The 27,637-nt window shown below is 43.1% G+C and overlaps 1 protein-coding gene across 2 annotated transcripts in view; it reads right to left on the bottom strand.

Annotated features, from left to right (window-relative positions):
* The window catches only part of LOC123760272 (mitochondrial pyruvate carrier 2), a 91,893-nt gene that overhangs the window by 22,061 nt on the left and 42,195 nt on the right, over positions 1–27,637 (bottom strand). For both annotated transcript variants that reach the window (XM_045745790.2, XM_045745789.2), the window contains exon 3: positions 21,095–21,195. In XM_045745790.2, coding sequence (XP_045601746.1) covers positions 21,095–21,195 — 101 coding nt within the window. The remainder of the gene's footprint in view (positions 1–21,094; positions 21,196–27,637) is intronic.

The raw sequence follows: 27,637 nt of genomic DNA, 5'->3' as shown, positions 1-27,637 counted from the left end.
AGCAGGTGTTAACATTGAAGAATGAGGTGTGTAGTTCTCTCAAGTACTTGCATTGATATGTTTCTTAAATTAAGGATGATTTCCAAGTCTTGATATTTTCCTTTTATCTCCATTTTGCAGTACTTGCAGTACCTGGAGTGTACCTGGATGGGGTTCTGGAAGTTATTCTTCTTCCCATGCCTGGCCTAGGGCCTGGCCTAGGGCCAGGCTTGACTTGTGAAAGCTTAGTCCAACAGGCTGTTGCTTGAAGCTGCCTGCAGGCTTACATATCCAACACAGCCTGGTTGGTCAGGAACTTCTTGAAGAAAACTATATAATGTCCACGTTACTTCCAGCAATATTTTGTTACAGTTATTCCCTGCATAGCAGTGGATTCTGTCCCTTCCTACAGTCTTCAATATCAGTATGCTTCCGTCAACATCAAGAATTGCCAAAAATACGTGCCAAAATGTATTGTCCAGTCTCTCCTTCCCCCCCTTCCCCCCACCACCCTACCTTCCACGACAGATGCGCACCTGCGATTCACCGGTTCCAATTCACCACCAGCAAACAACATTACGCTGCCAGTTCTTCATCTAAGACCCAGTATGACGTCACCAGCCTGAATATAAGTCCTGGCTGGGGCTGTGGTCAAGCAGATTACCCTTCTGGTGCTCACCGCTCCTGCATCTATCATCACCTCATGTTCTTACGACAGGTGACGGTAGACGCTCGGAGCATTTTGTATAAAGTGTATCATTCCCCATTATTAGTAACGTAAAGTAAATATATATTTTTTCTTTGATTGTGTAAGGCAAGTGGTTAAGGGGTTTATGTCATTAATTATTTATTATTATTTTCTGTAGGATTAAAGTAAATTTTTGTTAAGTTTTGTTACATTAAATATTTTAAAGTGTTAAAGTAAAGAATAAAAGTGTTTATTCTCTTGTTCTTTACCCAGAATTCGTACACTGTAAAGGATTCAGGAGCTATATTTTATTTTGCTTTCTCTTTTAACTGATTTGCATTTGGCCCAACACCTGCCAGGGGCTAGATTCACGAAGAAGTTACGCAAACACTTACGAACCTGTACATCTTTTCTCAATCTTTGGCAGCTTTGTTTATAATTATTAAACAGTTAATGAGCTCCGAAGCACCAGGAGGCTATTTATAACATGAACAGTTGATTGGCAAGTTTTCATGCTTGTAAACTGTTTATTAAATGTAACCAAAGCCGTCAAAGATTGAGGAAAGATGTATACGTTCATAAGTACTTGTGTAACTGCTTTGTGAATCTGGCCCCAGGTTAGTAACTGCCTTATTCCAGAATACATCATAATTTTTTATACTCGTTGAAAGTATAATAACAACTGTGGACCTCTGATGTTTATTCAGTGTTCTCCAATTGTGCCTATGGCACCTCTACTCTTTATTGGTTCTGTTCTGCATTTTCTTCCATATTGTTCACTTCAGTATGTTGTTGTTTTACTGTGTAGATTTGGGACTTGGCCCTCCAGTACTTTCCATATGTATATTATTTTATATCTCTCTCGTCTCCTTTCTAGCGCGTACATTTGGAGAGCTCTGAGGTGATCCCAATAATTTAGGTGCTCTATCGTGTCTATGAATGCCGTATATGTTCTCTGTATTCCTTCTACTTCAGCAATCTCTTCCTCGCTGAAGACGAGTATTGAGCAATACTCAAGACGGGACAGCACAAGTGATTTGAATAGTACAACCATTGTGATGGGATCCTGGATTTGAAGGTTCTCATAATCCACCCTATAATTTTTCTGGCCGACGCAATACTTGCTTGGTTATGCTCCCTAAACATTAGGTCGTCAGACATCATTATACCCAGATCCTTTACATGCTGTTTTCCTACTATGGGAAGATTTGATTGTGTTTTGTACCCTGAATTTTGTTTAAGGTCTTCATTTTTACTGTACCCGAGTATCTGGAATTTATCACTGTTAAGCATCACGTTATTTTCTGCTACCCAATCAAAAACTTTATTAATACAGTATCTGATTGTACAGTAGTTTTTCAATGTCTTCAGCAGATATAATTTTTGTGTCATCTGCAAAGGATGATATGAAGCTGTGACTTATTTTTGTCTATATCTGATATGAGAATAAGAAAAAGCAAGGCCTCTACCCTGAGATACAGGATTGTGCAAGTGATGCAAGGACTGTACCCTAAGGTACAGAGCTTTTAACTGCTCTTGGACTCGATTTTATTTGGTTGACTGTTATTCTGTGTGTTCTGTTCGACAGAAAATTGAATATCCCCTGTCATACTTTACCTGTTATTCCCATTAACCCTATTTAGTTAACTCCATCTTTAGATCACTCCATAGTCACATTTATCGAATGCCTTTGCGAAGTGTGTGTATACCACATCTGCATTCTGGTTTTCTCCTAATGCCTCAGTGATTTTGTCGTAGTGGTAAAGTAGCTGCAGGAGGAATGATCTTTGCACTCTAAATCCATGTTGGCCTAGATTGTCGAGGTCATTGGTTTCCATGAAACTGGTGACCTGACTCCTGATCACTCTCTCAAATACATTTATTATGTAGGAAGGTAGTGCAACTGTCTATAATTCTTAGCCAATGCTTTGCACCTTCCCTTGTGTAGAGGGGCTATGTCTGCTGATTTAAGAGTATCTGGTATCTGCCCTATGTTCAAGCTTTTCCTCTACACTATATTGAGTGCCTGTGCTACTTGCACTTTGCATTTCTTTATAAATATTGAATTCCACAAGTCTAGACCCAGGGCTGAGTGCATGGGCAATTTATCTTTCAAAATGTGTCACACTCGTGTTTATATCCGTTATATTTACAGGGGTTTGGATATCATGCATAAAGAAGCTGAAGAAATCTTCAAATTTCATGCTGTTTATTGTGGTGCTAAACATGTCCTCATACTGCTTTTTTAGGATTTCACTAAATTCTTTGTCATCCTCTGTGAATGAATCTTCATTTGTACGAATAGATACAATACTGGCAGGTCTTTCGCTTTTGATTTCACATTTGTGAAAAAATATTTTGTGTTTTTCTATATTTCTTGTATTGCTTTCTGTTCTACTAGCTTTCTTCAATCTGGTATGAATGCTTCAGTCTCTGCTTGATTTCTTCTATTTCCCTATTTAAATCTTCCTTCCTTGTAGGGAAAGTCGTGTCTGCTTAAGCATTTTCGTTATTTTTGTTCCTTTTGTAGTGTCATTGCGTTCTCTTTCTACTGTGGACCTCTTTCTGACTTTCCACAAAACAACATGTTTCAGACTTGATATGCTTCAGAAGTCAGTTGTTCTATTCCTATTCCTTGCGTGTGATTGTTACAGGTACTTAGAACAGTTTCCTCATTGAATGTATGTTTCTGTGAAAGCTCCAAATACTGCATTTGACTCAGCGAGGAGACTGTTTATGAACAGTACTTTGTTTATTGCTCTTGTTTTTAGTCCTTGTATGTTGGCAAAGATAAATGAGGTTACTCTATTTGGGGTAGTTGGACTGGGAGACTTTTCTGGAAGTCTGTTCTTCTATTATCACCTGGAACAATCATTATCCAATCCTTGAGAAGTTGGTCTTGTAACAACTCCTTTCTGAATTTTGTATCATACTGCTTTATTTTTGACAGTTTTGTAATAGGTTATAAATTTTAGATATACAGTGGCACCTCGACTTACGTCTGCCCTACTTACGATAATTTCGAGTTACGATGTAAATTTCATCGAAAAATGCGACTCGACATCCGATGGTGTCGTCGACTTACGATATTTGTTGTTACACGTTCGGGTCGACCGAGCGTGTGGTTCCGGGTCACGCGGCCAACCTGCCTCAGTTTACTACAGCTGCCCTCTCAGTGACGATCGCACCTATAAGAAATTTCGCTTTTGTGGTGAATTTTTGCATTTTAAAGTAATTATTATATATCATGCCATGAGTCCCAGGAAAGTCAGTGGTAAGGCCCAACATATGAGATCCCATGTAAGGATGACCATAGAGCAGAAACAAGAGATCATTCGTAAATATGAAGATGGCGTGTGGGTGGTTGGATTGGCTAGGTAGTACAACAAATCTCAGTCAACGATATCCACCATACTGACTAAGAAAAAGGACATTATGGGTGCTAAAGTGATGCATCATTACAGACAAATGTTAAAACGAAGGAGAAAAACAAATGTCTCTTGACAAATTTGTAGTGAGACAAACAAGCACTGAACCACAACCAGGTCCTAGTGGTATTCAGGCAAAACGTAGGAGAGAGAGAGTACCCCAGAGAAAACATCACTGCCTGATGTGTTAATGGAAGGGGACTCCCCTTCCAAACAGTAACAACTCTCCTCCTCCCTCCTCATCACCATCTTTCATATGCCATCAAAAGCCCTCCATAAAGGTAAGATAAACTTAGGTACTGCATTGTAGTTAGAAAAAACATTGTATTCAGTATAAAATGTATTTGTATGTTAATATTTTGGAGGGTGGGGAATGGATTAATTCAAATCCCTTTATTTCTTATGGGAAAAATCGCTTCGACTTACGATCCGTCTCTGGGAACGGATTAGCATCGTAAGTCAAGGCCCCATTGTACCAGTATTAATAATATCCAATACAATGAACTATGACAACAAAGAATTATTATCACTGTTGCACAGCCACTGACACCACTGAGTCACCGGTTCTACTGACTAGTCCCGTACTGATCATGTGCACTGTGTGTGTGTGCAGCAATGCCAATTGCTGTGTGCAGAAAAACAAATCGACCAGTTAAAGAGAAACGAACGATAGCATGCTCGGAGACATGCAAATACCATATTTGTTCTGGTACAAATTTGATAAATTCATCTGAAAACATCCAAGATTCTATTAACTCTTAGACAGTGGCTATCGTGAAAGGGTCATACCCGCCTATGAACAAAAAATTTAAAAATTCCAAAAAATAATTTTTCGTGATAGAATTATTAATTTGTATGCAAAATGTAAGAAAAACACGAAAATAAGTGAATATTTATTGTTTCACTGAGTGGAGGAACTCTGCAAGGCTGTGTCTGGCACTTGCCAATGCCGTGGAAGAAGAAGGAAGAAGAAGAAGGAAGAAGAAGGAAGGAAGAAGGAAGGAAGAAGGAAGGAAGAAGGAAGGAAGAAGGAAGGAAGAAGGAAGGAAGAAGGAAGGAAGAAGGAAGGAAGAAGGAAGGAAGGAAGAAGAAAAAGAAGGAAGGAAGAAGAAAAAGAAAAAAGAAAAAGAAGAAGAAAAAGAAGAAAAAGAAGAAAAAGAAGAAAAAGAAAAAAGAAAAAGAAGAAGAAAAAGAAGAAGAAAAAGAAGAAGAAAAAGAAGAAAAAGAAGAAAAAGAAGAAGAAAAAGAAGAAGAAAAAGAAGAAAAAGAAGAAAAAGAAGAAAAAGAAGAAGAAAAAGAAGAAGAAAAAGAAGAAGAAAAAGAAGAAGAAAAAGAAGAAGAAAAAGAAGAAGAAAAAGAAGAAGAAAAAGAAGAAGAAAAAGAAGAAGAAAAAGAAGAAGAAAAAGAAGAAGAAAAAGAAGAAGAAAAAGAAGAAGAAAAAGAAGAAGAAAAAGAAGAAGAAAAAGAAGAAGAAAAAGAAGAAGAAAAAGAAGAAGAAAAAGAAGAAAAAGAAGAAAAAGAAGAAGAAAAAGAAGAAGAAGAAGAAGAAGAAGAAGAAGAAGAAGAAGAAGAAGAAGAAGAAGAAGAAAAAGAAGAAGAAAAAGAAGAAGAAAAAGAAGAAGAAAAAGAAGAAGAAGAAGAAGAAGAAGAAGAAGAAGAAGAAGAAGAAGAAGAAGAAGAAGAAAAAGAAGAAGAAAAAGAAGAAGAAAAAGAAGAAGAAAAAGAAGAAGAAAAAGAAGAAGAAAAAGAAGAAGAAAAAGAAGAAGAAAAAGAAGAAGAAAAAGAAGAAGAAAAAGAAGAAGAAAAAGAAGAAGAAAAAGAAGAAAAAGAAGAAGAAAAAGAAGAAGAAAAAGAAGAAGAAGAAGAAGAAGAAGAAGAAGAAGAAGAAGAAGAAGAAGAAGAAGAAGAAGAAAAAGAAGAAGAAAAAGAAGAAGAAAAAGAAGAAGAAGAAGAAGAAGAAGAAGAAGAAGAAGAAGAAGAAGAAGAAGAAGAAGAAGAAGAAGAAAAAGAAGAAGAAAAAGAAGAAGAAGAAGAAGAAGAAGAAGAAGAAGAAGAAGAAGAAGAAGAAAAAGAAGAAGAAAAAGAAGAAGAAAAAGAAGAAGAAGAAGAAGAAGAAGAAGAAGAAGAAGAAGAAGAAGAAGAAGAAGAAGAAGAAGAAGAAGAAAAAGAAGAAGAAAAAGAAGAAGAAAAAGAAGAAGAAAAAGAAGAAGAAAAAGAAGAAGAAAAAGAAGAAAAAGAAGAAGAAAAAGAAGAAGAAAAAGAAGAAGAAAAAGAAGAAGAAGAAGAAGAAGAAGAAGAAGAAGAAGAAGAAGAAGAAGAAGAAGAAGAAGAAGAAGAAGAAGAAGAAGAAGAAGAAGAAGAAGAAGAAGAAGAAAAAAAAAGAAGAAAAGAAAGAAAGAAAAAAAAAAAAAAAAAAAAAAAAAAGAAGAAGAAGAAGAAGAAAAAAAAACTTGCCAATGCCTGATGCTCGACTTTGTTGACGTTTCCTGTTTTATCCTAGGATGTTTCACAGACTGTTTTATCACTTTTGTTCTTTATTTACATCCACAGAGAGCTATTATATCCATATTTGCAGCATGCATGTAAAACCCAGACAATAATGATTTAAATCATCATATGACGACGACTGCATTTCCCTAGTAACATTCATGACGATAACCGCATTTGTAGCCATGATATGGTAGCAGGATTTTTTCACGGGACAAGGTAAACGCCATTACATCCACACCGACCTATTATAACCATATTTGCATCCTACATGTAAAACCCAGACAATATTTGTTTAAATCTTCACAAAATGATAACTGCATTAACCTGTGAATCAACAATTGACGATGTCTGCAGCCAAATGGTTAAAACCTTCTACTGTATATTTACATCTAACACTAACACCTGAATAGCATTTTTTGACAGCCAGATATAATTAAAATCATCTAGATTTAGATGGTAAACATCCAAATTGACAACATATTGGCTTGCAAGTGCTCTAGATCTAGATGTAAATCATCCAAATTAGCAACAGTGTTTGCAATGGCTCACAAGTGCTTGGCATGGATTGAATTAGGTGGAGCAATGCAGGCAGCTAGCAACAAGGAGCCAACTAATTAGCCCCATCTTGAAAAAGCTTAATTTACACTCTCTAAAAGACGAAGAGCAAGGAATGACACGATTGAAGTATTTTATACAGTGGTACCTCGGTTTAAGAGTTTAATCTGTTCCTGGAGACAGCTCGTATTCCGAAGCTAATTTCCCCATAAGAAATAATGGGAATGAATTAATCCATTCCTGACTACCCCAAAAACCTCACTTCAAACTAAATTTTATACCTAATTCATCTAAATAAACCTACAAAACTATGTTCAAGTTATTACTTACCTTGCTGATGACTGCTGTTGGCACATGGAAGATGGTGAGGAGGAGGGAGGAGAGGTGTTACTGTTTGGAAGGGGAGTCCCCTTCCATTATAACATCAGGCAGTGAGGACTTCACTGGTGTGCACACTCTGGCACGTTTTGCCTGCATACCACTAAGACTTGCTTGTCTTACTAAGAATCTGTCTAAAGACACTTGTTTTTCCCTCATTTTAACACTTGTCTGTAGTAAGACATCACATTATCATTTAAAAGGTCAATGCAACGGCCTGCTACAGCTTTATCTGGGTGAGTTTATTCAACAAAACTTTGCAATTCTTCCCATACTTCACACATTTACTTTTAACACTTTAGCGTTATCACGGCGCTCGAGAGCATTACCACTTTTTGTGTTGAGGTCGCACAGCGGACTCGCTCACAAGAAAAAATATTTCTAAAAACTATATTTGTTATGCGATCGACTTTGGGATAGCTTGAAAATGTTCGCCATGAAATTTCCGTTTTCTCTAATAGCCACATAGCCTATTTGGGAGAACGGCATAGCATAGCACCATCGAGGTAGGACCATTGTATTGTTGACACAAGTGTAATCGACTTAGTTTTTTATTTGGTGCTGGTCTAACGCATCCTTGTGTGACATTTTATACTTATGTTCTTCTAGAACATTCTGTTGCGAACACATTGGTACAAAAATGAAATATGTACATCGAAAATTAATGTCAGGACAGTGAAAAAGAGTACACTTTTCAGTGTTGCCTCTCGATCGCCCAAAACGCCGCACAATTTTCTTAGGTTGAATCTTACCACTGGCTTTCTTGGGACCCATGGTGAGATATATAATAACTTTCATGGTCAAATGACCAAAAATCCAACAAAACACTGAAAATCCGGGTGAAGAATTGACATGGGATAGTCACTGGGCGCCAGGCATTGGTAAACTGAGGGGTGAGGGGCGACGATCACCGTACCACCATGCACTAGGTCAGCCTGTACGTGTATCAACAAACTCGCCTTCCGAGGTAACCCTCGCCTTCAGAGGCACATTTTCCGAGCAAATCCTGCTCGTATTCCGAAAAACTTGTATTCAGGGACACAAGACGAGATCTTTCAAAAGAAGATAGAGAGAAGCTGAAACTGAACCTCGCCGAGGCAAAACATTTAAATGAGAGCAGGAATGAAGAAGAAATAAATTCTTTTTTCTACAAAGTGATAGGGGTAGGCAAACCAGTAAAGTGGTACATAAAGGCAAACCAACAAAATCAATAGAGAGAGGGGGAGTGAAGAATAAGGAGAGGGGGAACAAGTTCCTGAAGATTGCATACACCAACATAGATGGAGTGAGATCGAAGATACTGGAGTTAAGTGATGTAATACAGCTGCAGACACCAGACATTGTTGCACTCACGGAGACAAAACTTGAAGATGTAATTTTAAATGAGGTCATATTCCCAAGGGGCTACTCAATTTGGAGACGGGACAGAAAAATTAGGAAAGGCGGTGGCGTTGCTGTGCTGGTAAAAGAACACCTAAAGGTGAAGGAAATAATGACTGCCAATCCACAAGAAGTTGACATAATAGCACTAGAGATCTGCTATGAGGATGATAAACTAATGATGATAAATGCATATAGTCCACCGCCAAGCAGCACATGGTCAAAGGAGGAGCTAGATAGTAAACGTGAAGGTCTTATAACAATAATGAGAGAGATTATAGCGAGAGCGGATAACGATAGATCACGACTGTTGATAGTCGGTGACTTCAACTTGAAATCCATAGACTGGGAAGCATATGAAGCTAAAACAGAAGATTTTTGGACCTGTAAATTTGTAGACCTCATCCTGGAAACATTCTTGTATCAACATGTTAAACAAGCTACGAGGATGAGGGAAGGGGACGTTCCCTCCATGCTAGATTTGATATTTACCAGGAAGGAGGAAGAGATATTTGACATTCAGTACCTTCCTCCCTTGGGTAAAAGTGACCATGTCTTTTTGGGAATAAAGTATGCAATGCGTTATAAGCTGGAAGAAAATAAGGAGGTTGAAGCAGTTGAAAAACCAGACTTCAGGAGAGGACATTATGGTGACCTTAGAAATTTTTTTAGTGAGTATAATTGGACAGACTTGATGCTAGGCAAGGAAGTGAATGAGATGTATGGCAAGTTTTGTGAAATATATGATAAAGGCACAAAAAAATTTATACCAAAACAGAGATGCAGAACTAGGAAACAGGATTGGTTCAATAGAAATTGCGAGAGGGCTAGAGACCGAAAGACACAAAAATGGAATCAATACAGGAAGAGGCCGAACCCCCAAACATACCAGCGATACAAAGATGCGAGAAACAACTACACGGCAGTGAGGAGAGAGGCAGAAAGAAATTTTGAAAAAGGGATTGCGGACAAATGTAAAACAGAACCAGGTCTATTCTATAAATTCATAAACAACAAATTGCAGGTAAAGGATAATATTCAGAGGTTGAAAATGGGAAATAGATTCACGGAAGATGAAAAGGAAATGTGTGAAACACTAAACGAAAAGTTCCAAAGTGTGTTTGTACAAAATGAAATCTTTAGGGAACCAGATACAATAAGAATTCCAGAGAACAACATAGAACACATAGAGGTGTCTAGAGACGAAGTGGAAAAAATGCTCAAGGAGCTCGGTAAGAACAAAGCAGCTGGCCCAGATGGCGTTTCACCATGGGTTCTGAGAGAATGTGCATCTGAGCTCAGCATTCCACTTCACCTGATCTTTCAGGCATCCCTGTGTACAGGAATCGTAGCAGAAGGGTGGAAACAGGCTAACATAGTTCCAATCTACAAAAGTGGCAGCAGGGAAGACCCCCTCAATTATAGACCTGTATCATTGACAAGTGTAATAGTGAAAGTATTGGAAAAACTAATCAAAACTAAATGGGTAGAACACCTAGAGAGAAATGATATAATATCAGACAGACAGTATGGTTTTCGATCTGGAAGATCCTGTGTATCGAATTTACTCAGTTTCTATGATCGAGCCACAGAGATATTACAGGAAAGAGATGGTTGGGTTGACTGCATCTATCTGGACCTAAAAAAGGCTTTCGACAGAGTTCCACATAAGAGGTTGTTCTGGAAACTGGAAAATATTGGAGGGGTGACAGGTAAGCTTCTATCATGGATGAAAAATTTTCTGACTGATAGAAAAATGAGGGCAGTAATCAGAGGCAATGTATCAGAATGGAGAAATGTCACAAGTGGAGTACCACAGGGCTCAGTTCTTGCACCAGTGATGTTTATTGTGTACATAAATGATCTACCAGTTGGTATACAGAATTATATGAACATGTTTGCTGATGATGCTAAGATAATAGGAAGGATAAGAAATTTAGATGACTGTCATGCCCTTCAAGAAGACCTGGACAAAATAAGTATATGGAGCACCACTTGGCAAATGGAATTTAATGTTAATAAATGTCATGTTATGGAATGTGGAATAGGAGAACATAGACCCCACACAACCTATATATTATGTGAGAAATCTTTAAAGAATTCTGATAAAGAAAGAGATCTAGGAGTGGTTCTAGATAGAAAACTATCACCTGAGGACCACATAAAGAATATTGTGCAAGGAGCCTATGCTATGCTTTCTAACTTCAGAATTGCATTTAAATACATGGATGGCGATATACTAAAGAAATTGTTCATGACTTTTGTTAGGCCAAAGCTAGAATATGCAGCTGTTGTGTGGTGCCCATATCTTAAGAAGCACATCAACAAACTGGAAAAGGTGCAAAGACATGCTACGAAGTGGCTCCCAGAACTGAAGGGCAAGAGCTACGAGGAGAGGTTAGAAGCATTAAATATGCCAAAACTAGAAGACAGAAGAAAAAGAGGTGATATGATCACTACATACAAAATAGTTACAGGAATTGATAAAATCGACAGGGAAGACTTCCTGAGACCTGGAATTTCAAGAACAAGAGGTCATAGATTTAAACTAGCTAAACACAGATGCCGAAGAAATATAAGAAAATTCACCTTCGCAAATAGAGTGGTAGACGGTTGGAACAAGTTAAGTGAGAAGGTGGTGGAGGCCAAGACCGTCAGTAGTTTCAAAGCGTTATATGACAAAGAGTGCTGGGAAGACGGGACACCACGAGCGTAGCTCTCATCCTGTAACTACACTTAGGTAATTACACTTAGGTAATTACTTGTATTCCGAGGTAACACTATATATATTGGGCAGCCCATCCTCCTGTTTTTGTAGTTCTTATAATAACGATGAGGACCATAGTATATAAACCAACGTACAAGAAAATTAGAAAGCAGAAATCTGAACTATATAATTGAACAAACAGGAAAATAATTTTTGTGTCGCTTTGACAAACTAAACTAACCTAACCTAACCTTCCCAGGCCTAATACACGATATATGAGGATTAATACAGTACATATGTGTGCTATACTAGGCCTAGGAATATTTAAGACTGTTTTTTAGCTTCATTTATTTAAAAGAATTCTTTACTAGTCAGTATACTACTATCTAAAAGCTAAGTACGTATGAATTCATAACTATTGACGATTGCCCCAATAGGTAACATCTAAACAGGAGGACTCGTTGATATTTGGATACAAAGATATAACAAAGGGTGTATAAACAGTTTTAAATATATCAACAAAATAGAAATGAAAATAATGAATATAAACAGAGCAAGTTTAAGATTCTGGAAAGACCTGCATAGATACTTGTTTGGAAACAGGGTTGAAAATGTATGGCACAAATTATAAGATAACATGATAGATGCGGGATCACTGGATTATTACAAGCATATGAAAGTTGGGAACAATATAAATAGGAGTCGACTGCGTTAGCTTAGCAAGCCTTTGTGCAATTCCTTTATTCTTATGTTCCTATGTTCTTGCAATATATATGATCATTCATGACGAGAACTCTATACATGATCTTATAACGTCGTTGGTTGCTGTCGTGGATGATTGTATTCGCCTAGTTGTGCTTGTGGGGGTTGAGCTCTGTTTTTTTTGGCCCGTCTCTCAAATGTCAATCAATTACCCTCCCCCCCCCCCCAGGTTCCTAGGATTACGAATCCCAAGCGCTGTCCACTCAGATACCAGGCTCCCAACTGTTGGAGTGTTGGACTGTTAGAGAAATGGTGGTGATGGCTTATATTATACATCTTTTCTCTCCCGACTTGTGTATGTATGTATGTATGTATGTATGTATGTATGTATGTATGTATGTATGTATGTATGTATGTATGTATGTATGTATGTATGTATGTAAACACTTACTTTTAACCATTAAAAGATAATTTTAATACAAATATTTATTGTCCTTGTTTTGAGTTACCCGGGAATGTTGACACTCGGTACATTTCTTCGATTCGAAGATCATACCATATTTTAGCAGGAAATTATGGGAAGGCAGAAAATAATTGATTGCTAATTTGAACAAAACCCTATATTTGAACCTTCTCAGTCTAGAGGTGTACGGCTTGTGGGTCGGTTAATTAATTTCTTGGAACCACCTTTAAGGGACTAAAACACTAAATATTTTAATCATAAATAACACTTACAAGAATCTGATACCTATAGTTCTTTCTTTTAAATCACGTTAAAGCGATCCTCTAAATCAGGCAAAAAACCCAGTGCTGAATGTAATGAAACCCAAATTCTGAAGGGGCCCCATGAAATTATTTTCCAGAGATTGCTTCATACTAAAAGATCACATCAGTCACGGAAAGTTCTATTTGGCTTACCAGGGACCAGAGCCAGAGCCTGGCCCCCTCATAAGAAACAAGGGTGAGCAAATGACTATCCACCTCCCCAAAGGCTTCCCAGAACTACCTAATCAAAGATAAGGAAAAAAAGAGGGACATACCAGTGCTAAATGCTGTGGGATTGCTGTGGGACTGTGGGAATGCTATGGGAAAAGTGGGCCTGACAGCTGAGTGGACAGTGCTTCGGATTCTTAGTCCTGAGGTTCCGGGTTCGATCCCAGGTGGGGGCAGAAACAAATGGGCCGAGTTTCTTTTACCCTGATGCTCCTGTTACCTAGCAGTAAATAGGTACCTGGGAGCTAGACAGCTGCTACGGGCTGCTTCCTGGGGATGTGTAATAAAAAGGAGGCCTGGTCGAGGACCGAGCAATGGGGACACTAAGCCCCAAAATCATCACAAGATAACCTCAAGAGACCTGGGAGGCAGTCGCCACGTGCCCCAAACGCAAAAACAAGACAACGGGAAACCCCAAATGACCCCGCTGATGACCCAGAAAAAAAGCCTACAAAAATTCAGTGCAGCTTTACAGACAACTGGAGGGTTCAAAGAAAAGGAGCTTCGAAAACCACCAAAAAACTCCAGAAACAAGTCACACGAAACAAGGGATTCACTCAGATGCATCCAAAGCTCATCAAAACTGATTACACCACCAGGTGACCCCCTGGTTCCCAGCCAGCTAATAGATCCAATCCCAAATATGGTGGAGAGACTGACCAGCTCTACTGAAGATTATGAGAAACTACCCAAATCGCCCAGAAATCGTGAGACCAGGAGCTAGCAAAATGGGCCAAACTCCCCCACCCCCCTCTACGAAAAAGCTTTAAAATGGTGAACCGCAAAAGGGCTGGTGTGAGCCCCAAGTGGAACCAGACTCTGTGACGCATGATTGCAACATTGACCAGAGGATAAAGTCTCTTTAGTAAGTGCAACGACCTGGGAATCTGACCTATCTCAACTAACAACAAAGGTCCCTACCTTACCAGACTTCCTCCAAAAGGGGACAGAGCCCCTAGAAAATGAAAAATGAATCATGAAAAAGCTGCAGCCGAAACAACCTGTGCAACAACATCCTCATGAAAGAGGAGAGGTGAAAAGGGGGAGGCAGCTACAAGGGCGAAAGACCAAGCCGAATCTAAACAAGGGGCTAGCACAGCCGCTAACACATGAGGCAGGCCAAATTAAATGCAGCCACCACCTTCTGCAGGAATGGAGTGAGCATCTTATGCAAGGCCATCAGGACCAGACTTGCAAGCCACACAGCCACCTGACTTAACCCCAATGATGCCACATCCTCACAGAGATACTCAGCAAGCCCCTCCACAAAGACCCACATATGCAAAACCACAGCCAGGTGTAAATGCACCCTGTCATCACCCCGCTGCAATAACAGTCCCAGAAAGCAGAGGCAGCTGCACAGAGCTACCACTTACACATCCTAGCAAAGAACTGGAGCAAACAGGCAGGACTGAAGCAGAGCTAACCGAACTTTACTCAAAAAACCTGAAAGATGAACAAAGCTAACCTCCTGCCAGTCAATCATGCAGGAACAACAAATCCCCTGCCAAGACCCCAAGGAAAGGAGAGGTTTGTCAGCCAGTCAGGATGAGCCCAAAACCTTAAACTGCAGCCAAAGAGCAGAGACAGACCCAAACTCAAAAAGAGGCAGGGTCCATTACAGAAAGAGAGATCCAAGCTCCTCAGGAGGTACCGAAGCAAATCTGTGCAAATCACCCAAGACACAGCGTGAATACAGCATGAAGGACGGAAACCTCCAGGAAAATAAAAGATGAATCTGAGCCACCGAACAGGAATAAAAAATGAACCTGAGGGGGAAGCAGTTAAGTAATCTAATTTATATGTGGACGGGGGATGAGAAAAGTGCTCTCCCTCCTGCAAAACAAGACCCCTCCACAGAAGGGACCAAGAACCACCAAAGGCTGAAAGGCACCCCAGGGGGCACTCTGGGGCTCCCCCTCAGTCATGGAAGCCTGCCTCAGGGAAGAGCCGAAGTCTTTGCCCAACACTTGAGAAAGGAAGGCATCCTCCAAAGGAGAAGGCTTGGGGTAAGGTGGTGGTTGTGAAAGCGAACACTTCGAAGCCATAGCAGGACTAGGAGCAAATACCTCTGCCATCAACATGGAAAAGGATCACGCCTGGAGGAGGCCGAGCTATACCCTGAACTAAACCCCAATCTGGCTCTGAAACCCTCAGATGCTTCAGAGCCAGAACCAGGAAGGGAAGGGGGGTATATTGAAGTAGGGTGGGCCACACCTGCAGGGGGAAAAAGGAAGAGGAGGGTGCAGATAGACTTTAGGCAGAGGTCACTAACATCTTCAATTCCAGATCACTACACACCACTGGGGCCAACTCTTGGACAACCAATTAACATGGTTATGACAAACACTTTACACTAGCATATTTAGCCCATAAAATGGCAGCTGCCTGAAAAGTTTCCAACTGGGAGACAGAAACCATTAAAACAGAGACCCAGTGAGAACATACTTCACGGGACTCTGGGTCGTAAACATCAACCCAATAAGCTGAATGGCGAGTACCACAGGCACTGGAGCCGCTCGCTGGAGAATCAGACAATAACTGCAGGCTAAACTCCAGGCTACAGGAGGCAACTGCGGCATGCCATGTAAACATCCTCATGAACCGCCAGTGTGCCCCAAACCAAAAAATGCCCCCAAACAATGATGCACACAGAAGAATCCAAGACTCCTCAAATCCCAGGGCGAGGCTCCCACCTCGGTAGACAGGTCTCACAGGGAATAATTCCGAACACACTAGAGAATAAAAGAGGCTCTGACTGTGTAAGGGCTGCATGAGAGGGCACACATGGAAGAGAACACCAAATACACAGCCCAAAATGCCCAATAAGGCAAGCCCACTCAAGCTGGAATCAAAACATACATGTGAACACTAAAACAGGAACCAATACACAAAGCAAATGGAAAAAGAACAACGAAGTTCAATGATGGCCAGCACTTAGACTGAAGCTTAGGGGCTTGCCTGTGAGCTGGCATGACTAGAAGCACTGAAAGCAAGTGTGAAGATACCAGCATCAGGAAAAGAACTGATTTGGGGAGCTGGCTGGGAGCCAGAGCCAGGCCACCTGGTGGTAGCAATTGGGACTAAAGTTTTGAGCTCACTCGAGTGAATCCCTCGCTTCGTGCGACTTGTTTGCAGAGCTGTTTAGGGGTTCATGAGGCTTCATTTTTTGTGAACGCTTCAGGTGTTTGTAAAGCTGTGCTGACTTTCTGGAGGCTTTTTTTGGTGGGGTGGCAGATTGTCACATGCTCTGTATAGGTGACAATCCTGCCCCCTGTGCAATTGACAATCTTGCTCCCTATACAGGTGACAATCCTGCCCCCTGTGCAATTGACAATCTTGCTCCCTATACAGGTGACAATCCTGCCCCCTGTGCAGTTGACAATCTTGCTCCCTATACAGGTGACAATCCTGCCCCCTGTGCAGTTGACAATCTTGCTCCCTATACAGGTGACAATCCTGCCCCCTGTGCAGTTGACAATCTTGCTCCCTATACAGGTGACAATCCTGCCCCTGTGGCCAGGTTCTGGCTCTGGTGCCTGGTAGGCCAAACAGAACTTTCCGTGACTGATGTGACATTTTAGTATGAAGCAATCTCAGGAAGATAGCTTGAGCAAGCCACAAGGGAATCCTTCTACAAACTTGCATTGCAAAATATTTGTCCATTAGATATTTTCAAAGTCTGCAATATTCAAACGAGATCATGCACTATATTTTCACGAGACTGAATAGAAACAAAGACGATTCCCTGATGTTAGTCAAAACCTATTCTCAAGCTGCCAACAGAGGTTTACAGTATTTAATATAAATATGAACACTGCATTAAAAATTAAATGTACAGTATATGCAAGTATTTCAAATATGCAGTCAACTAGAAGAGGCACACCCACGACATACTTAAAAAAAAACAGCGTTGAATGTAATGAAACGCCATTTTCTGGGCGAGACCCGGAGGCTTCCCGGAGCTTTACCAGGCTGATATGCTAATGTCAGACTTTGGCATCAGTCATGTGTATGGAGTTCTAGGGCCTACCGGGGACCACGGCCAGAACCTGGCCCCCTCAGAGAGGCAAGGGGAGCAAGGCCTATAGAAACCCCTGTGTGGTTGGAAGCATTCTATGTCTGCCATCGACCGGGTCAAACATCCAGAAAGTTAAGCATTCCAAAACAAACCCCTATTCTGGCTAAAATTGCTACCTAAAGCCGAACTAGTGGCTAGAACGCCCCAACAGAAAAACTAGTATGACGTCACACTAGTATGATGTCACACTTCACCGTGCCGCTGTCTGCGCAGCTCCCCCCTCCCTGGGAGAGGGAAGGGGGAGCCTCAGACCTCCCACACTGGCTATCCACCCATCAGTTCTGAGGTTGGATGTCAAAACACGCGAAAAACCGCCGACCGGAGGGAGGGAGGGTTGCCAGGGAGCCTCCGGGTCTCACCCAGAAAATGGCGTTTCATTACATTCAACGCTGGTTTTCTGGGGGGAGCCCCGTCGGCTCCCCGGAGCTAACTACCCACAGAGGAAGGTCAAAGGGACGGAACCGGGAGGCGGACCCCACACACCTCCCACGGAAGAGAGACAACCGGCAGCAAACGCCAACCCAAGGCGCCACAGCCCAGAAAGGGCCCGGGAACAACACGAGAACAACGAACAGCTAGGCCCCCGTACGAACACCAAAGATCCATGCCCGAATGACCGTAAGGACACGTCACTCAGACGGCAGCGAGAGCAGTGAAGCCACGAACGCCACGGGTATGGGGGAAGAACACAGGCAGGTTAGCCGCAAGAACACGGCTGACAACCCGGGACACCGTCACCCGCGAACCGGGAAGAACAGAACCGGATCAACGCAAAACGCACCCCGGACACAGATGCCGTGGCACGCAAATACCAGCGGAGGGCCGCCACTGAACACAAAACACGACACACCCCCGGCCCGACCAACCAAGACCCAACAAACCAAGGACCCCTCCAGAACGCAGCAGCCCCACCCCGTGCCAGAAAAGATGGAGACTGCTGCCACCGAACAACCAAAACGCTAAAACCGAAGGAGCAAGAAACTCAGCGACCCGACCCCCAGAGGCAAATGCCAAAAGGAAAAAAGAGCAGACGAAAAAACAAACCGGAACCGAAGGGGCTCTACCAACCAAGGAGAAGACAGAGCACGCCGACCAGAGACCAGAACGGTGCAAGCGGCGCATGAACAGGCTGGAAGTGAAACAGCGCACGAGACAGCTTACTAACGGTGCAGAAGCAACACCAAGACCGAAAGCAAGCCGAAGCGGCTCCGCCAGCGCCGCACGAAAAGAGGCAACAGTATGTGGCAAGACGACGGCCCCCAACCCCCACCAGAAAACCAAGCCGACGCTAACAAGTGCAGCCACCTAAGAAGGGACAGGAGGAAAAGGAAGGACCGCCTAAATACCCCATACTGCCGCCAAGAAGAAGTACGCAGGTGGGACACCAACCACGAAGCCACCCGACCACCAACTGGAGGCGAGACCGCGAGGCAGAACGTAAGCAGCCCCGACAAGGCCCCTCCGAGCAGGGAAGATCTCGGGAGCGATCACTGAAACCCAGGTGGCACAAGGAGATGGAACCGAGAACACAGAAGCTAACACTAGTCCCGAAGGCACACAAAGGCACAGGCGCACCCGAGACCAGAAGTCACATAGAACCCCAAGAACGGGAAACATGACGGAGACACCGTCCCAAAAAGAGGAAGGGGGAGCATCCACCCACAGGACGGAACCAACAGACTCAAAGGCCAAGGAACCGAGCCCGGGGAGGGGCCGACGCCCAACAACACGTACGGCGAGTGGGGAGGAAAAACCCCACTTCGCGTAACCACAAGCCCCGCCTAGAGGGGGAGAAAACCCCCCACTGGGTCCTAGGGGCCAAGGCCCCCCCAAGTCAGCCCCTCCCCAGCCCCGGGAACCTACACGACAGGCCCCGGGGCCGAGCCGTCCCCCTAAAGCCCCGGCCGTACTAGAAAACTGGGGCAGCCGCGAAAACACTAAAGAAGGGAGCCCACTGGCTGACTCTTACAACACGGCTGGAGGAACAGGCTCAAATGCCCCCGTCACTAACCCGGAAGGGGAATTCCCCGAGACTGCCCGAGTCTCAAAACCATCAAACCCCGCCCCGAACCTACAGGCAGTAAGGAACCGGATGCAGGCAGGAAGGGGGGATCCAGAGGAAAGACAAGGGGACATGGAAGGAACAGAAGCAACCAACACCCCCAAGTCCCAACACGAACCAAAACGGGGCAGCCCCGGGGCTCCCAGGGAGCTGCTGCCTGCACCCGCCCCTGCTGCCTGCACCCTCTTAGTCAGCACAAATGGGTAACCGAGCCACAACGAGCAACAAAACTCGCAGGACTCCGGGTCGAAGGTATCATCGACCCCACAGGCAGCAGATGGAGGCAAAACAAAGTCACCCAGAGACAAGGGGTGAGAGCAACCCTCAAACTCGCTGGAAGCGAGGGGGGGACTCTGGGGTCACATCCATCGGACCTGCGCGCCCCCAGGGGTTTCCCAGGGTCCCGAGCATTTACTATAAGAGGACTATAAGAGAGGTATAAGAGGACACGCTCAGGTAATCCTAGGCAGGGTGCTGCTAACCGGCGCCCAAAGCTACCAAACAACTTTCTAAGAGCTGAACCCCCGGGACGTGTACACTCACGGGGACCTAGCAGGGGGTACCACCAGAAAATACTCAGAACACAAGGGACACAAGGGGCAAGAACGAAGGCGGACCCCCACCAGGTAGATAAACAACAAGAAAAAGAAAACCCCGCAAGAGGACAGCGTACCCAAGCAGAACAGAGCCGGCCGCCACGATTGGTAAAGACAAGCTGCACAGTACCCTGTGCCCCACAAGTGCAAAACTGCCCCTTACCCCAAGGCAAACAAGGGAAACAGAACACCCGAGCACACAAAGAGCGGCCGAAAACCAAGCAGTAAACGGCCTAGCAGGGGCAGGACCCAAGGAACTTGTGGAAAGTGGCCCCAAGCCCCAAGGGCAGTACTTACTACACCTAGGGAAGGGAACCCTAGGCGCATGCAGCCCGAGTACTGGAGACTCACTCCCGGCTCACGCACCACCTAGAAGACTGACACCACACTCTAGGTACAGTGCTGAAACAACTACTGGAGCCAGAGCACACAACTGGTGCCTATAGCATCACCGAAGAACTGATGGGTGGATAGCCGGCGTGGGAGGTCTGGGGCTCCCCCTTCCCCCTCCCGAGGAGGGGGAGGTCTGGGGCTCTCCTTTCCCCCTCCCGGGGAGGGGGAGGTCTGGGGCTCCCCCTCCCCCCTCCTGGGGAGGGGGAGCTGCGCAGACAGCAGCACAGTGACATCATACTAGTTTGCTTGTTTTCTGTTGAGGAGTTTTATCCACTAGTTCGGCTTTAGGTAGCAATTTTAACCAGAATAGGGGTTTGTTTTGGAATGCTCAACTTTCTGGATGCTTGACCCGGTCGATGGCAGACATAGAATGCTTCCAACCACACGGGGGTTTCTATAGGCCATTGCTCCAATTGCCTCTCTGAGGGGGGCCAGGTTCTGGCCGTGGTCCCCGGTAGGCCCTAGTCCATACACATGACTGATGCCAAAGTCTGACATTAGCATATCATCCTGGTAAAGCTCCGGGGAGCCGACGGGGCTCCCCCCCAGAAAACAAAGGCTTAAAAAAAAAAAAAAAATTGGTCAGCAATACTATATGGTATCCATCTATAGGAATGTGAAATACCTGTAAGTTATTGGGGTTATGGAACTACTCTACTAACCTTGACCAAATGAGACCAGTAGCACCCAAGGCTGTCGACTGGGAGAGAGAGAGCTTATCAGCAGGTCGTGCTGCATCTCCAAGCCCAGCAATCACCAAACACTGCAAAAATGAAGTAAAACTAGATAATTCACAATCTCAACTAATTCATGAAGGAATCTTTGGTCCCACATGCTAGGCATATATCAAAATACATATAACATTGTGAAATATTTGTAGAAATACATACTATATTGTGCTTCTCATGATACAACAAGTATTATAGCCTTTTCTTAAAAATACAAATGCCAACCATCCTTTCTGGCCTCTCTCTCTTATCTCCTACCAAATTTCACACATCGCTTCCCGTCTCTCAGATATTGTTCGTCTGTTTCCGAGTGGATGGATCTTTCCTTTCTATCCTGGTTATTTCATTATTGGCACCTTGTGCCAAATATTGTCACCTCGTATCGTGTGGCTCTGGCAGAGCTGCTGTTGCTTGCATTTGAGGTCGATACTTCCTCGGCTCCATTTGGCAAGCTGTCTCATGTGTTGTTTCACCTCCAGCCTGCTCATGTGCCACCAGAGTTAGCTTGGTCTGTCGACTACATGCTCCATTTTCCATTTTCCATTCTGTTTACTGTGTCCCCATTGAACCAGAATTGTTTTCTCAAGACCCTTTCCCAAGTCTCTCTGACTTCCAGTTGCCATGTAGGCGAACTTCAGGCTCTCCTTCGGCACCAGGGATTTTGTTCCTATGGTCCTGCGGATCTGTTTGTTCATCTTCTGCTGGCTCCTCCTTTTCTGGCAAAGAATAAGTTGGTTGGTTGTTGATGCTTGGTTGGTATGGCCGGGGGTGCATCATATTTTGTGTTCGGTGGCAGTTCTCCATCACTACCTTCGAGCCACCACTTCTGCGTCAGTGGATGCCTTATGGGTTGATCCCATTTCAAGGCTCATTTTTCTCAGGTCGTCCGCAGTGTCACCGAGTCTAGCCAGCCTGCAGTTTACCCTCGTACCCATAACATCTGACAGTAAACTGTTCTTATGGCTGTATTTTTTGCAAATATGTTCTGGACTGATATTTGAGCGCAGGGATTATGCAGGATGATGGCAGCCCAGGGGCGCCAAATCCCGAAAACAAGGCTTCAGCTTCCCTGTGTGGCTTTGGAGGGTTGACTTTCTTGGCCAACTGACTCTTCTTTATTATGATACCTGTGATGATGCTGCCGCCTCCCTGGTACATGCCCATTTCTTCCTTCTCCATGGGTCAAGGAAACTCACAAGGGGAATTCAGCTTTAGGGAATCACAAGGGGCTTCTTCCCAGAAAACAACAGTTGAATGTAATGAAACATTCTACCTGACAACACTCTTCCACCACGGAGTTGGGTTCTTACATCATTCGTCGAACTGACGGTGGAGCGGCACGAGAACAGTGACCTGTCCCCTACCCTCCAAATGAGGAGAAAAGGGGGGAGGGGGAGCAAATGAGCAGGCACTAGTTTAATAAAATTTTCCATCATTTGTTTACATAGTTTAGGGAGTTCTATGGCCTTTTTCATGTCTGCAGGTCTTGGAGGCAGCCAGCTGTGGTTTGTTTTGCCTTTTTGACTTTCTGGGTGCCATCCTCAGTGGTGGCACAAATGAATAACTTAATACTGTACATAAATGCCATGGCTCACTGTACATCTGAGGGAACCAGGTTCGGGCTCTGGGTTCCCGGTATTCCAGAGAACTCCGCAAATCATGGCACCTAGTAGATGACACCTACGTCAGAGATGGTAGCTTCAGGGAGCCACGAAGGGCTCCCTCTCTAGATATGTAAATACAGTAGTTGTGATGTACTGTATAATGTGAATATAGTGTTTTAACAGCAAAAACAATATGTTTTATTGTTTTCAGCAAATAATATAGTGCATATCTTAGTAACATGAATAGATCTGTGCATAGTTATGATCTACATGTTCTGTGATACAATACAGTAACATCATTGACAGTCCATCACATCACTGCACTTGAAAAGCCATGGTAATTCATAAGAAATACAAAATAAATATTATATATTCAATGAGAGAAATTATGATATCATGCAAAACATGCAGAGCTAGGCTAAACTTTGATAACATGTAATGAAACTACCACACCCACCAGATGTGTGTAGCGGTTTGTAATGCATGAAAATGTAAAGACTCATATACAGTGGTGCCTTGCATAACGATCGCCCCAAAAGGCGAACATTTTGGGTAACGAACGGTCCGATCGGCGTCAAATCGTCCTGTATGGCGAATGCTCGTTTGAGTAACGTCAACACCACATGGTGGGGTCACGCTGCTTCTTGCACATTCTCAGACGCCTCCGATGATGCACATAAATTATGTTGTTCTTGTTTAAAGATACTAATGATGCTGGGATATAAAGGGGTGACTGCCGAGATGTTGCAAAGCAGTGACGTTTTTGTAGAAAAAAGAAATTAAATTTCTGATATACAACAAATGTCAAAAAGGTTCGTTCGGTGTTCGGCAGGTAGGCTGCTCCATTATAATGATCTTTCTTTGTTTCAAATGTGTTCAATTTATTTTGTATTTGTCATTTATGTCTCAATAATGGAGCAGCCTTCCTTACATACACTGTACAAACCATTATGACATTTTCGTTTCTTCAAATGTGTTCAATATTTATTTTTCATTTGTCTTATAGCAAAAGGTTCATTCGGTGGTAGGTAGGTAGGCTGCTCCATGTGTCTTACAAAAAAAAAAAAAAAAAAAAAAAAAAAAAAAATAAAAAAAAATGAAGAATTTCGAAAACCAGAACAAATGTCAAAAAGGTTCATTTGGTGGTCTACAGGTAGGCTGTTCCATGTTTCTTAAAAAAAATAAAAATAAAAAACGAAAAATATAAACAGTTGAAAATTTGAAAAAATGAACAAATGCCATAAAGGTTTGTTCAGCGTTTGTCGGGTGGCTGCTCCATTATTGAAACGTAAGTGACAAATACAAAACAAATGGAACACATTTGAAACAAAGAAAGATTATCATAATGGAGCAGCCTACCCGACAAACACTGAACGAACCTTTTGCTATAACAAATATGAAAGACTAGGGCTGCTGGCTGGGTTAGTACTGCATGAGCAACCATTTGTGGCACACATACCTCTGGCTCCCAAACACCTGTCCGACATGGTGTTGAAAGACTGCGCTCAGTCAGTGAAATTAAGACCTTATTGTTTGAAGAACATAAGAGTCATAATATTGGTGAAGTTAGGCGCAATAAGGACTTGACACAAGGGTCGGATGCAAGTGATACAGCACCTATGAGGACGATACAGCGAGCATATCCAGTTGTAGCTCTGAGCCCAACCCTTGCCATCTCCAATTTATACAGATGATACATAGATGAATCGTTTTCTGCATTCAGTGATGCAACCCGTTCTCGCACTTTCTTATAGTCAATATTGACTTATTAAATACGTGCATATGTGACATACTAATTTATTGTGAATATTTTAGTTTACCTTGAAAAGCATAGAAAATACCGACCTTACTTAACCTTCTTAGCATGTTAAGATAAGCATCTTATTGCTTCGTAATTACAATTATTACTTAACCTATACCTATAATAGGTATACACCGACCTTACTTAACCTTCTTAGCATGTTAAGATAAGCATCTTATTGCTTCGTAATTACAATTATTACTTAACCTATACCTATAATAGGTTAAGTAATAATTGTAATTACGAAGCAATAAGATGCTTATCTTAACATGCTAAGAAGGTTAAGTAAGGTCAGTGTTTTCTATGAAGCTTTTCAAGGTAAACTAAAATATTCACAATAAATTAGTATGTCACATATGCACTTATTCAATAAGTCAATATTGACTATAAGAAAGTGCGAGAACGGGTTGAGTGATGATGCATCTGATACAAGTAACATAGATGAACAGTGTTAGCGGCTTCCATGGTGGTGTTTTCCATAGATATTTTCAAGAATACCTGAATCTCTTCCTGACTGACGGATACTTTTTGAGGCTAGCTGAATCTCTTCCTGTGTGGGACCTTACAAAGCGATCTATTCAAGACTGCTTTACAAATTGAGCTTTTCCTATAATCGTTTCAATACTACCTTATGCTTTACAAGCTTGGCTACATACCACCTACAAGTACTAAAGCCAAGGGTGCACGCGAGTGCATTATTTGCAAGCACACAGAATGATGAAACAAGAATAAAAAATCTATCTGTAGCTGGTGCAACGACAGCAAAGTCGTGCTGTGTACCATGGACTACTTCGTTGATTATTATGCACCTCCAAAGCACTGAGTGTGTAATACAGTGTGTTACTGTGTAAATAGTATGTGAAACTGTACATATTGTAATTTTAGTAAATTTTTACCATGTAATATTGTGACAATAAACATTTATTGTGGACACATTACTCGCACATGTATCACAGTTCCATGGAAAATTATGAACATTCTACAAGAAGTAAAAAATTGGCGGACAAGAAGCAGCTGCAGAAGACAGAAATTGAGCCACAACATCTTTAGGAAAAAGGAAGGGCAAAAAACCAGCGTTGAATGTAATGAAACACCATTTTCTGGGTGAGCCCCAGAGGCTCCCTGGAGCTTATCGGGCTAATGTACAGTATGTTATATTAGACCAAGACATTAGCTAAGGAGTTCAGACCTACCAGGGACCAGCGCCAGAACCTGGCCCCTTCAGAGAGATTTCAGGGAGCAATGGCCCTGGAAAACCTCCTTATGGTTGGGGTTTTCCTTATCTGCCATCGACCGGGGTTAGGCACCCAGAAAGGTTGGTATAACAAAACAAACCCCACATGGTAAAAAACTAAAACAGAAAACCGAACAGAGAGGTAGAAACTCCCTACAATCCCAAGGAAACAAGCAAACGTCACACTTTACTGCGCGCCGATCGTCCGTGCAGCCCTCCTTGCCCCGAGAGGGGAAGGGGGAAACCCCGGACCTTACCGCTCTAGCTGCCTAGCATCAGTTTGGAAGCTAAGCTTCAACCAACGCGAAAAAAACGCCAACCGGTGGGAGGGAAGGGTTGCCAGGGAGCCTCCGAGGCTCACCCAGAAAATGGCGTTTCATTACATTCAACGCTGGTTTTCTGTGGGGAGCCCCTATGGCTCTCTGGAGCTTCATACCCAAAGAGAAGGAAAAGAAAGGGCTGACCCGGGAGGCAGCTGCCACAAACTCTGCAACACGAAGCAAAGACAACAGGATACAACGTGCGACCCAAGGCAACACAAGAACGCACAGGAACAGACACGCGCACAAAGAACGGGCGGCCAGGAACCTGTGCGACCCTCAAATCCTTGCGCCCGAAATGAGCCCTAGACGTCACAACACAGCAGCGTAAGCTGCAAATGTTCAAACAGCACGGGCGCAAGGATAGACCGCAGGCTGGAAGGCTTCAAAACTCTGCAGATGACCTGGGAGACCCGAGCCCTGAAACAGGGAATGAGGGGAACCGAATCAACCTGAAGCGCATCCCCAGACATGTTACGCAGATAACGGCAGAGGCGCAACCGGACAGCACAGGATGCACCCCCGGCCGAACCAATTAAGCATCAAGAACCCAAGGACCTCTCTGGAAAGCAGCCGTCTCGACCATCGGCAGAAGGACGGAGAAAGGCTGAAAACGTACAAACCTATCACCAAAGAGCAGAAACCTCTGCACCGGAAGAGCCAGAAACTCCCCGACCCAACCCGCAGAGGCCCATGCCAACAAAATATGGCCTATGAAAACCAAATTTGAACTAAAAGGGCTATCACAAACTGAGGAGAAGATGAGAAGAGGGCACCCTGATCAGGGACCAGGACGGCTCAGGCGACGCATGAGCAGGCCGGAGGTAAAACAAAACACGAGAAAGCGTACGGAACGTGGCAGATGTGACGTCCATCATAAAAATTTTTGAGAGAGTGCCAAGAAGTAAAATCACAAAATACATGGAATCACAGCAACTCCATAACCCCGGACAACATGGTTTCAGAACAGGGCGCTCTTGCCTGTCGCAGTTGCTGGACCACTATGATATGGCATTAGATGCTATGGAAGACAAACATAACGCGGATGTAATTTACACAGATTTCGCAAAAGCTTTTGATAAATGTGACCATGGTGTTATTGCACATAAAATGCGTTCAAAAGGAATTACCGGAAAAATAGGCAGATGGATCTACAATTTCCTGACCAACAGAACCCAATGTGTAATAGTCAACAAAATAAAATCCAGCCCATCAACCGTGAAGAGCTCAGTCCCCCAGGGTACTGTGCTTGCTCCAGTACTTTTTCTCATCCTCATTTCGGACATAGACAAGAACACAACCTATAGCACTGTATCATCCTTTGCAGATGACAGAGGATCTTCATGAGAGTAGGCAACATAGAGGACACGGCGAACCTCCAGTCAGATGTAGATCAGGTCTTTCTATGGGCTACAGAAAATAATATGGTGTTTAACGAAGATAAGTTCCAGCTCATGCGCTATGCAAAAAACGAAAATATAAAAACGGAAACCACGTACAAAACTCGGGCAAATCATA

This window comes from Procambarus clarkii, chromosome 39 (genome assembly GCF_040958095.1).
Source record: "Procambarus clarkii isolate CNS0578487 chromosome 39, FALCON_Pclarkii_2.0, whole genome shotgun sequence".
Classification (NCBI taxonomy): domain Eukaryota; kingdom Metazoa; phylum Arthropoda; class Malacostraca; order Decapoda; family Cambaridae; genus Procambarus; species Procambarus clarkii.
Note: the sequence above shows the minus strand (reverse complement) of the source record. Positions and strands in the feature narration are given on the sequence as shown.